This window comes from Tursiops truncatus, chromosome 15, assembly GCF_011762595.2.
Source record: "Tursiops truncatus isolate mTurTru1 chromosome 15, mTurTru1.mat.Y, whole genome shotgun sequence".
Classification (NCBI taxonomy): Eukaryota; Metazoa; Chordata; class Mammalia; order Artiodactyla; family Delphinidae; genus Tursiops; species Tursiops truncatus.
The window spans coordinates 21,689,638-21,702,507 of NC_047048.1; the positions used below are offsets into that span (position 1 = coordinate 21,689,638).

Sequence of the window (12,870 nt, forward strand, 5' to 3'; positions counted from 1 at the left end):
TCTTGAATCATAGTCTGTCCTCTTCAGCAACCTTGGCAGAAAGAGACATTCTCTTCCTTAACAGTTAAAAGTCTCAGAATGGAGACACACCGGACCATCTAGGGCCTGTGCCCATACGCATAACTAACATAGTGGCTAAAGGCAATGGAATATGCTGTTTGGCCAGGTCAGGCCCATATGCTTATTATCCCTGAACCACTGCATCATCCAGGGGGATCTAATTCCCTTATTATCCAAGCCTGGGTCACATGCCCCCCCTTGAAGCCAGTGGTGCAATCAGCCCATCTGACCACATTAGCTAACAAAAGGAAAGGGGTCTCTTACCAAAAAGGGGGAGGACTGTATGTTGGGTAGGCAAAATCTCAGGTGTGCCCTACAGTATCCGTGTTGAAGGGCCATTAGGAATCATCCAGTCCAACCTCTTCAACTTACAGGTGGGAAAACTGAGCTGCAGCAATGCTTTCCTCAGGTCCCCTGGGTTACTAGCAGAGCTGTGTTGTCCGTGTCCTGTCAAAGACCCATTCAAATACTCTCTCTCCAATCCCTAGGCTGGTTATAAGTCAGCAGCAAAGAGATGCATATTATTTTGCTTTGTTTTCTTACCCAAATTCCTCCTGGCAGGTCCTCTTCATGCTGTAGGTAGCTTACCCAAAAGTTGATCATGTTTGCCAGACTGTCTAGCCTTTGTGCTAGAACAAAGTACCCACGTGATCTGCTCTGCACACCTCAAGTGACTATGGAGTCTTTCTGGGGATCTTAATGGTCACAACTCTAAGGATGTGTAGAGAAGGGTGTGTGACGATGAGATTATCAAAAGCACCTTAATTTATTCATAGATTTCTTCTTTCATTCATAAGAGTCCCTACAATAACTCACGCTAGGCTGCTAACAGAAAAGAAATAGTCCTCACACCAAAGAGCACAGATGACTCTCTCCAACTATATTAGAGTTAGGGCAGGAAATGGATCGAGAGTAGTGTTGCAATAAGAAGTTTTTTGCCTTTCAAAGTTAACTCTTTTCCATTTCACATCGCCCACCCACCTCAAATGCCGTGTGAACCCCTGAAGTCGGTCAGAATCACAGGAATCAACAGACCAGAGTAATCTGCATCCCGCCTTCAGCCTAGGCATCACATTCTGTTGTTCAGCAATATTTGTTGAATACCTGCTGTGTGATGGCTTGGCACTTGGTACAAGGGATATATCAGTGAATACAGGACAGAGCAAATTCCCTGTCCTAAAGGAGCTTACGTTGTAGTAGGGCAGAACCTAGCTTCTCTGCTAGGGAAGTGGGCATAGGAGAATTCCCAGGAGCTGGAACTGTTTAATTTGCCTCCTTTGCTCCTTGATATGTAAGACCAAAGGTAATCCTGTTTGGTTCTTACACTTTAAGCCAGTCTTTGCAATAATCGTCAATATAGTATTTACCTTTAAATGGAACAGGAGTTATTCAGAGAATGGTAGATGAGCCTATGGAGTCTATAAGCTGGGATACCTTAATAAAAATAAAATGCAACTATTGGAGAAAAAAACCCCAACACCTTCTAACAACCCATTCTGGCCTCACTGTGTTTTATGTTATTCACTGTTATTATATAAAGGGATTATGTTTGCTCTCTCCTTTTTAATCCAGCAATGTTAAGGAAGTTTTATGTGAGGTTTTAAAACCCACAGAACACGTACTCGCTTGAGGTGTTCTTCAAATTCATATCCCTTTATCTCATCACAGAACTGACATAAAGTCCAATGGGATGGTCCTGGTGAGAACGTCCAGTCCTGCTGCGCAAACATCGCCTTCCCATATTTCTGAGCAAATTGCTACCCCTCCAGTAGGGCAACATGGACAAATTCCAACTAGAAATAATCAAATCCCATGAAGCAGGACTAAATCCTATAATGCTGAATTCCAGTAACGTTTTTGCTGGCCTGTCTTTTCTTATTTTCCCTAAGAGTACCTTTCCATTTACTATTCTATCATCTTCCAAGTAGCATTGCTGGTTGCCAGTTCAAAATTCTTTATGCTACCTCTCATTTGCTAGAATACATTGTCAGGCTTTCTATATTATTTTTACCTCTGACAATGATGTACAAAGCACTGCTGGAAAGCATCCTTTTCATTAACAGTAGTACTTTCCTAGGGGCTTATACTTCTCCTATATCCTAGCAATGAGTGTCTCATTAGGCAGATTCTGGGGGTTACTTGGAGAGAGGATCCTGGCATCTACAATAAGGACATACTAATAGAGAAAGACTGAGACACTACAAACTTTTTCTGAGTGCCTTCTGTGTGACTACTGCTTTCATGTACATTATTTCATGTACAACTGCAGTTTACTCCAGAACAATGAAATGCAGTATTTGTGAACATAATCATCCCCTAGTGTAGCATATTTATTCAATGACTGACAACCTTTTTGATCCATTCATTGAGGAAGAATGTGCCAGTTGTTCATCAGATTTAAGCATCTGTATCCTCCATGGTGCCTCTTAAAGTAACACAGACAGCTGTGAATCAGGAAGCATGCTGAAGCTTTTTCTATATTATACACATAATCAATGGTAAATTCCATTTATTGCAAGGCTGGCTATAAAAATCCAGTGAAGCTTAGCTATTCAAGTAGCGTTTCAACTTAAATTTGGGATTTCCATTTAAATAACATCAGCAGCAGTATTAGTGTTGACAGTTTATATTGTAGAACCTACATGTATTCAGACGTGCAGAAATGGTGATAGACAACAGTAAATAAAAGATATGTATATAATAAGCATAAAAGGTAAAATTTACTTTTACAATTGAATTTTCCCTACAGAGAACCTAGATTTCTTTTTCCTTTTTTTTTTTTTTTAAGTTTCAGGAGGCACTTACCCTTAGGAAACATCATCTAACAAGCCAGAGTTCTTTTCTGTATCCTTCTTTCTCTCCTCCCTGACTCTCTTGCTTAAGCACTGTATTAGTCTGCTAGGGCTGCCATAACAAAATACCACAGACTGTGTGGCTTAAACGACAGAAATTTATTTTCTTATAGGTCTGGAGGCTGGAAGTCCAAGATCAAGGTGATAGAAGGTTTGATGTCTCCTGAGGCTTTCCTCCTTGGCTTTCCGATGGCTGCCTTCTTGCTGTGTCTTCACATAGCCTATTCTGTGTGTGTGCACATCTCCAGTGTCTCTACCTCTTCAAAGGACAACAGTCATATGGAATTAGGGCCTCACCTTTATGACCTCATTTAACCTTAATCAGCTCTTTAATAAAGGTCATATCTTCAAATACAGTCACATTAGGGATTACGGTTTCAACATAAGAATTTTGGAGGGAGCAAATTCAGTCCATACAGGTACCCTACATTCTGTTTCTTTCTTCTCTCTCTCTACCTGCCATCCTCTCTCTGTTCCCAGGCAGGAGTACTATAGACCCATTTCTATTACTTGTAAACGTGTAAACATCTGTTGAAGGGTTAGACACATTTAAGTTGGGCATCACGCCACGGGCCAATGGAGGAACTTTAGTCTCCACCAACAGGTAAAGTCATAGAGCTAAGGACAGAACTGGAGTTCGAATCCCTAGCTATGAGGATCAGAAATTAAGCAACAGCTAATGTGATGAGAGATTATAATTTTAAATCCAGAGTTAGGAAAGTGAAGAAAGTTTTTTCCCTTCTCTGTCATCCATTTAATCCTTTCTGTATTCAAAAATATCAAAAAGATAATTGAAGAGAAATGTCATTTTCTTATTCCCAGGTCTCCTTGAGTTTCTCATTAGCGGTTTATGTGGACAGGTATAGAGTATTTCTCAGAGTAGAATTTGGGCCTCTTAGATGGACACCTCCAAAACCCTAGAAACCCAGTAGTCTGGTACTGGGTAGAGAGTGGGTAATGCCTGAAATGTTTCCAGTGGGCCACAGCATCACGCCACTGCTGCAGACTCACCCAGTTGACCCAACACTCCATCAGAGGCTGGTGTCGACCAACTGCCCAGGCTGTTGTAGCACCTGCTTCCTTCTGTTTATGGCACTAAGGACTTTCTTCCTGGGACCCAGCTGCATCTGTATGCTCTGAAGGTCCTCATCAGAGCAAAGCAGCAGAGCTTCCAGATCAATCTGCTCTCTCATGAAAATAGGAAGGAATTCTTCCAGGTAGTGGGACTGCAAGAACACTTCCAGGGGAGTAGCATCAACCACATCTTCCTCCCATTCCACTTCATCCTCATCCCAAGGCAGATCATCTTCATGGTGGTTTTCCGCTCCCTCTTCATCAGCCTCAGGTCCTCCTTGTCTCTGAAACAATTCACTGGGCATTTTCAACCCCAACTCCCTCTTGCTGTCTGAGATGTCTTCAGGGCTCAATATTCTGTTCCTTCTAAAAACAACATTTCCTAGACCTGGACGGTTGAGAATGGATTCGTGTTGCACACAGCTGTCCGCCTTTACTGAGAACTGGAGCTTCTCTTTGAAGTCCCCTGAGAAGGGGTCTTCGTCCTCCTCTCTGAACACTTCCATCACATTCTTTGGCCCACTTGTTCTCTCCTTCCCTAACGGCTCTGCTGTATCTTTGTTCTTCTTGAACTTTAATTTAAAGGTGTCTTTAATGCCCTTAGACAGTGACCCAAATGTGTTGGAAGCAGAAACATTGGAAAGGGATGACCTGGAGAAAGTGCCCTTGGAAGAAGAAAGAGTCCCAGATTCCTCCTTGTTGTAGGTGCGGGCCATCTTATGTTGGTGCTTCTCCTGGAGCCTCTCACACTCTTTGATCTGCCTCCTGGCATTCTTCTGAGCCTGCTCCTTCAGCCTGGTGACCTTCTTGGGGTTCATGATGTTCTGGGCGGTGGCAGCATTATCCAAGAGACCAACACATTCACTCTGCTCTCTGCTGGCAGCAGCGTCCAGTGGAGACTGTAAATCGTTGTCCAGGGCAAAGATGTTGGCTCCAAAGTTGATCAGGAATGAGACACAGTGGGCATGGCCATTGGAGGCTGCATAATGTAAAGGAGTATTTCCCCAGATGTCACATCTATCAGGATCCCCTCTAGAAGAGAAAATATAAAAAATACATGCTAATTCTTTTCTCTGAACATGAGGTCTAAAAAATAAAAACTAAAAGAACAAAATGCATGTTAATCCTGCCTTGACACTGTTACAAGATAACTTCTGAAGGTCCACGTATGTCACATCCAGACATCACATGGCCAGAAACAGAAAGAGCCCATATCTACCCTGTATCTCCTCGTTAGAAGCAAGAAAAGCTTTCTAAGAAACTCCCAACATGAGCAACTTTCTTGTCTCATTGGCCAGAATTGGGCCACGTGCCTAAGGGAAAGGAAATAGAGCTACCTTGTTTATCTTAAATCAATTAGATTTTTCCCCTGTATAGGATTACCCCGTGGTGTGCTGGTAAGTGTTAACAACCAGCTCACCCAGGAAAAAAATCAAGCTCTGATTTATACAGCATGTGCCAATTTCTGTGATGTAAACACACCACCATAGCACATTTCAAGCTCCTAATGTGACATTAGTGGACACAGAATTTGGAAGAGGTGCACAGTCAATTGAGTATAAATTATTCCCACCACATAGATATTTAATAGATGTGCGTAATCTTAAGAGCAAAGATAACAGTAAAATGTGGTAAAATAATTAGAAAGTAGTAAGTTTTGAGTATTACCTTTTTAATATAGTTTATTAAATTTTAAGTTTATATAATTTTATTTTTAATAATGGATTGTTTATCTGATTCAAACTTCCTAAAATTTAGCAGTCGTCTCTCCTGAGCTGGTAAGAGCTGGTTCTGAAACTATACCTTGTACCTTAAAGGATCTTGGTCCCTAAGGTAGAAACAGATAAAACAAAAATCGTAACAGGGAGGACACCAAGCTTGTTTCGCAGAGTATCAGGGAAACCACAGATATGCAAACAACTTGCTGACAGCCCCTCCAATTGAGCATGAGCATCACACGGGCGCACTGAGGGACTAGAATGACTGAGAGCACACTCTGAATGCCGCAGGCTGAAAATCCACTGCATGTTATGTACTGGACTCCTCCACCTCTGAAATTGTACATGCAACGCATGAAGAGGCATGAAGGATTGTCTGGCCTGTGCAGGGAACCCGTGAACTCTCGAAACTTACGTTGAAACTTGCACTTACTTTCCATCAATCATTTCTGAGCACCCTCCCCCTCTTGTTCCCTACTTTCAAGATAAATACTCCATTCAAATGCCAGTCAAGGAGCCAGATCTAAAGCAGTGCCTCTTGTCTCCTTGTTTTCAACCCCGCAATAAAGCCTTTTCTCTCTGCAAAAGACCATTGCCTTGGTCTTTCCATTGCACAGTGGGCAACGAGCCCACTTGCTCAGTTCCAGTTCCAGTACACCACTGCTATCCTCCTCTGAGTCACAGGTAGGGAAGTGAAAACTGAACAAAACTGGTTCCCCATCAGCAAGAAAGAAGAGAAGAATGGGGCTTCCCTGGTGGTGCAGTGGTTAAGAATCTGCCTGCCAATGCAAGGGACATGGATTTGAGCCCTGGCCTGGGAAGATCCCACAGGCCGCGGAGCAACTAAGCCCGTGCGCCACAACTACTGAGCCTGAGCTCTAGAGCCTGCAAGCCACAACTACTGAGCCCGCGTGCTACAACTACTGAAGCCTGCATGCCTAGAGCCCGTGCTCCACAACAAGAGAAGCCACGACAATGAGAAGCCTGCGCACCGCAACGAAGAGTAGCCCCGCTCACCGCAACTAAAGAAAGCCCGCGACGAAGACCCAACACAGCCAAAAATAAATAAATTAATTAAAAAAAAATGTATTCCAAAAAAAAAAAAAAAAGAAGAGAAGAATGGATACTGGGCAGGAAGCAAACAGTGTCTAATACAACTAATATTTGTACAAAGAGTCTACTGATTCCTCAGTTTATTTCCACATAATTATGAGTAGTTCTGCAATGGTTTAAGGTAGAATTGGGGGCATTATTAGATAGCATTATGGCCAGGGACCCCATGCCTGACACAGAATCGGGTACATGGTAGATAAAAAAGATTTGAGGAATGAATATCTACTGGAATCCTGCCCCAGGCTCTAACCCCCACCCCTTGCCCTTCTCCTGTAAGGCCTTGAGTTACAAATAGGCACAAATGAAAAGTAAAGTAATAACTTATCAACTGTGGCTCTGACCCCAAGCCACTGTTGAGAACTCTGATAATACAGGTACTAAAGGGCCTCTTCCTTTGCCCTAGTCTAGACTCCAAAATCAGGATCTCAGTAAACTTTGGCCAGGCTGGCCCCATGGGATGGCAGGAGAGAGAGCCTGAGAAGGCCTCTTAACATTCCTGGTAAGTATCAGGTGGAAACAGGAGAGAAGGTCCATGCCCTTGCGACTGGCATGTTAATGCACTGTGGCCCTTCCATTCCTTGCCCCTTAAATTTGGTCCCTGGACCAGCAGCAGCAGCAGCAGTAACATCACCTGCAAGTTGTTAGAACTGCAGAATCTTGGACCGCATCCCAGACCTCCTGAATCAGAAACTGAAGTTTAACAAGATCCCCAGGTTAGGCTCACTGCAGGTTGAGAGCTGTACTAGTTAAGGTGACCCAACCAGTGTCCTATAATTTGGTGAATCAGATTTGTAATTCCTCCATGGGAATCCTTGGCTTCTTCATGCATTTTGGTTACAAAGCACTTACACATTCTCTGCCCCCCACCCCACCACCAACAAGCACAATCTTTCTCTTAGAGAAGGAAGAAAAGAATAATTATCAGAGGGGTAAAATAAGACTCCAAGCATGTAATTGATTTTCCCACCAGTACACGGGCAATACACTTTGGATCAGGCCTGCCTCCAAGTCTACTGGTCTCCAACACAATATGGTCTTATGTTAACTCACCTCAGCTTTTCCCTTTTACCTGCTGTGAGGCCTCAAGTTCAACTTTTCTAGGACTCAGTGTCCTCATCTATAAATTTAGGATAATATCACCTACTCATACAACTATTACGTGAATCAGTCAACATACATACAGCATTAGAAACGTGCTTGGTACAGAATGAATACTCAATAAACTTTACCTGTTACCATTTCCCTTGTCTCTAAACTCAAAATCCTTAATTTCACATATTTATTTTTTTCTCACACCCATCTAGTAAATTCCTGCAGCACTGCGATGACTCTTGTGGCTTTTTAACACTTATAGTCGTAATTTGTCAAATATGCCCTGCCCCCCAACTAGATAATATGTCTCAGAGGGCAAAACCTGTGTCTTTTGTCCTTTGTGTCTTTTGTCCTTTATATCATCCATATCTCATAGGAGATGTCTCAAACTCAACCTAAAGAAGCCAGGAATGTAATGTAAGTAACTTAATGGGGCCAGGTTTGTTCTTTCAACAAAGTCATAATTAAGTGCAAGTTCCATCTAAAAGAATAGACATTGATCAGCTGTGGCTGATTGCTACCTTGAATAAAAGCAGACACAATATTGCCAGAGTTTCCATTTTCCAAACAAAGCCAGAAATCCAGAATTTCATGTGAAGCTTTTTGATTTTTAAATGTTGGCTCAAATTTAAGAGAAAAATACAGTGAAGTCCAAATAAAACACATTTGTGGGCTAGATCCAGCCATAAGCTGGCAGTTGGCAACTTCCTTCTGAGCAGAGAGAACAGTGTAAGCAGATGCACATATAGGTGATGTTACATATTTGTGGCACCAGGAGTATACTTCAGTGTGACCAGAGATAAGGGAAGGGAAATAAGTTCAAAGAGGAAGGAAAGAAAATAAAATTGAATCTAAGGAAAGCAAATATATTAAATAACACAGTTCTGTTGCACAGCCTTTTTCCTGATTTAATTGTCTCGGATCAAAGGAAACCTCTTTCAACCTTAAAATAGTTGTATATCTTAGGGGAGCACAGTACCTCACCCCCAAAGATGGAGTTTCACTTCTTATTTATTTTAACCAAACACCACACTCAAAAGACATAAAAGAGGGATTGTAAAACATCTAAGACATTACTGTAAACATAAACATATGGATTAAGTTTGCCTGAAATTAGATTGGGTAAGTTAAAAGAGAAATTATTGAGAGGAGTGAACTGTGGTAAGGATGTTAGAGGTATTAAAAAGTTTGGGTTAAATCTACATGCTTCAGGTCATAAAACAGTGGAATTTTCTCATCCTGAGGGACCTTAAATGATCCTTCAAGATAGGAAGAACATGAAGAAAATCTGAGGTGACCCCAAAGACTGTTCTTCTCTTAAGAAACACAAAATTCCAAATTTAAAGATGAAACTGTCAGTAAGCTGATTCATGAGTTTCCCTGGTGCATTTAAGCTATTTCCACTTGAAATAAATTCTGTTTACAGACAACTTTCCAAATTAATGTACAACTTAAATCAAAATGTTTACTATTGACAAGTTGGGGGTCCTTCTAAAATCAGTCTTTGTCTTTCAATCCCTGATATCCTTCACATTTCTTGATAGAACCATTACACATACCTGTCCAGATAGTCACAAACTCATCTGATGATCTGAGTCCGATACTGATGTTATTCCATATATCGTTTCCTTCAGCTAAATTCATAAAATTTTGATTTGACATTTTTCCTATCCTTTTTTTCCCAAAAGATAAACTCAATGAAAAGATTTTAAGTAATCATATTTTGCCCTTGCTTTTTTGTAGATTAGTACATTTGGGCAATAATTTTTAGAGCTGGATTGCTATTACTGTCACAAAATAGGCAATTTGCTTATATTAAATTACTCTGAGAATCTGTTCCATTTCAGTTCCTCCTTTTGAAGTTGATTTGATTTTTTTTGGAGTTGTTCTCAGAAAATAAATCACTCTTTCAAGAAATGTTTTTCTACATAGCAAGGAATATTTAGACTCACTAGTAATCAAATAAATGCAAGTGAAAACAACGCACCACCATCTATTTGCCTATCAGATAGGCAACAAATAAAAAGAATACTACTACTCAGTTTTGGCAGGAGTGGGAGGAAATGAACAATGCTGGAGGAAGCATAAAGTGGTTCAAATTTCCTGGCACAATATGTGCCAAAAGCCTGTAAAACATGGCACCCTTTTTTTTTTTTTTTTGGTACGCGGGCCTCTCACTGCTGTGGCCTCTCCCGTTGCGCAGCGCAGGCTCCGGACGCGCAGGCTCAGCGGCCATAGCTCACGGTCCCAGCCGCTCCGCGGCATGTGGGATCTTCCCGGACCGGGGCACGAACCCGTGTTCCCCGCATCGGCAGGCGGACTCTCAACCACTGCGCCACCAGGGAAGCCCGGAAAAGATTTTTAAAGACACAGAATTAAAATATCTTCCCCCAAGGCAAATAATAGTGCCTTAGAGTTCAGGATCTGTGTGTGTGTGGCTCATACAGGATCAGCCAACACATGGTGCCAGTTCTCAGAGTGAAAAGAGGGCATCTCTGGAGAATTTTCTCCTTTTCTCTAAAAAGACAATTTTTTACACAGACTAGAAAGAAAGCAAAGTATTTTCACTTTTTCCCTGCCTCTTGCTGCTGTCTGCAAAACCCTACCATAAACAGTTTCCAATCAAAACCACCAGGTTGATATTACCCTCTGCTGCAGATTATTTCTAGGGCTTCCAGGTTCCCATGGTAGGCTGCCAGGAGTGTGGGAGTCATGCCATCTTCATCAGAAAGATTCAGATCTCTCTTGGTGGCCTCTTTCAGAAGTTCCAGGTAGCTATCACTAGCAGCTTGGTGGTAGCGAGTGGACATCTTTTCTGCTCACCAAAGCTTTGTCAAATATCACTCTCCAGGCAGAGCAGGATGTCAGTGAAGCAGCCTTCCCACGAAGCTTGTTAATAAGTGACAAGGAAGAGTGTCAGCCCAGGGCAAAGCTCATTCCAACCTCCCTCCATGGAAGGCAGCCAGAAAGGTTCACAGCACTGAACTTAGACCTTTTCTTTCTGGAATAGCCATGACATTGAATACCGAGGACTGCTGTGTTCATCTTGAATGTTTTGAGGCACTGTTTTTTTTCTGTCCTTTAACAAGTCCTGAATGTAATATTGGTCATCTAGGCACAGAACGTAGAAAATAATTTCAAAACAACTCAGAACTAGTCTAGCTCCCTGGAGAGGTCTATTTTTTAAAGTGCTGTATTGAGGTATAGTTCACAAACTATGAAATTCACCCATTTTAAGTGTACAATTCAATGATCATTACTAAATTTAGAGTTCTGTAAGTATCACCATGAAACCAAGCAGGACCCTGTGGGGCCTTCCCAGGGACAGACCCCCTCCTCACCTAGTCCCCCATCTCTTGTTTATAGAAAAGCTGTAGGCTCCTAGGCCTTCCCCGAGTTCTAAAGAGCAAACTTAATCAGAGAAGGGAGAAAAGACAGAAACAAAGGAAAAACCATCAAGCAAAACAAAATAATAAGTTTAGCCATAAAACAAAGTCAAGGGCCTTTAGTTCCTTCTCAAGGACTATAGATAATATCCTGAACCATATCCTTGAGTTGTTTGGCAGATACTAAAACCCTCACCAGGTGAAAAAAGTTAACTGCATGCTGACCACCAGCACATAGACCCCAGACCAGTTAGAACCAGAAGGTTGATGATTGAGATTCCCAAAATATCACCCTGTTACCTCACCATCAACCAATAAGAGAATTGTGGATGAGCTGATCGCACACCCTGCAACCCTCTCCCTTACACTGTGTTTAAAAACCTTTCCCTGAAAGCCATTGGTGAGTTTGGGTCTTTTGAACAGAAGCTGCCCATTCTTCTTGCTTGGCACCCTGCAATAAATGCTGTATTTTCAGTAGATTGGCTTTGCTGCACTGAGGGTGAGCAGACCCAACTTCTGTTTGGTAACAACCATAATCCAATTTTATAACATATCCATAACCCCCCAAATAACCCTCATGCTAATTTGTAGTCAATCCTCATTCCTACTCCCAGCCCCAGGAAACTACTAATCTGCTTTCTGTCTCTACAGATTTGCTGTTTGTAGGCATTTCATATAAATAGAATCATACAATGTATAGTCTTTTGTGTCTAGCTTTTTTTCAGCTTAAAATAATTTTTTAAGGTTCATCCATTTTATAGCATGTAACAATATTTCCTTCCTTTTTGTTTCTGAATAGTGTCTACTATACTAATATACCACATTGGCTTTATTCATTCAACAGTTTATGGACATTTGAATTGTTTCCACATTTTGTTTTTATGAATAATGCTGCTATGAACATACAAGTCTTTGTGTGGACATATATTTTCATGTCTCTTGGGTATATACCGAGGAATGGAATTGCTGAATTACATGACGATTTGTATTTAACTTTTTAAGAAATTGCCAAACTGCTCTCCGAAGTGACTGTACGATTTTCATTTCCATCAGCAATGTATGAGGCTTCAAATTTCTCCATGTCCTTGCAGCATTTGTTATCTGTCTTTTCATTTTCAGCCATCCTAGTGGGTGTGATGTGGTATGATTGTGGTTTAAATTTTCATCTCCCTAATGAATAACAATGTTGAGCATGTTTTTTTATGTGCTTATTTAACCATTCTTACATCTTCTAAAAAAATTCTTTACTCATTTTTTCATTAGGTTGTCTTATTATTATTGAGTTATATAGGAGTTCTTTATATATTCTAGATACAAATTTTTATCAGATATATTTTGAACTTAATGAAAATGAAAGCAAACGTTGCAAAATTTACAGGATGCAGTTAAAACAAAACTTACGTGGGAAATTTGCAGTTTTTAATGCCTGTGTTAGAAAAGAAGATCTCAAATCCTTAACTTAAACTTCCACCTTACAGAAAGAAGGAAAAGCACAGAAAAATTAGTGTAAATAAAGAGCACAATATAAGACCAAAAACATGGTCCAAATTTATCTGCAATCAAAATAAATGTAAA

The 12,870-nt window shown here is 41.1% G+C and overlaps 1 protein-coding gene across 18 annotated transcripts in view; it reads right to left on the bottom strand.

The window, feature by feature from the left end:
• Window positions 1–2,554: 2,554 nt before the first annotated feature.
• ANKS4B (ankyrin repeat and sterile alpha motif domain containing 4B) overlaps window positions 2,555–12,870 on the bottom strand; it is a 63,684-nt gene continuing 53,368 nt past the window's right edge. For 4 of the 18 annotated variants that reach the window (XM_073792239.1, XM_073792241.1, XM_073792236.1 and 1 more), the window contains 3 exons: window positions 12,697–12,766; window positions 10,556–11,020; window positions 2,555–5,018 (listed from right to left, as the gene is read on the bottom strand). In XM_073792239.1, the coding sequence (XP_073648340.1) occupies window positions 3,944–5,018; window positions 10,556–10,719 (1,239 nt within the window). In that variant the 5' untranslated portion in view covers window positions 10,720–11,020; window positions 12,697–12,766 and the 3' untranslated portion in view covers window positions 2,555–3,943. Of the gene's footprint in view, window positions 5,019–10,555; window positions 11,021–12,696; window positions 12,767–12,870 lie in introns of those variants that run through there. The other 14 variants (XR_012326085.1, XR_012326087.1, XR_012326088.1 and 11 more) reach the window with 6 other exon arrangements.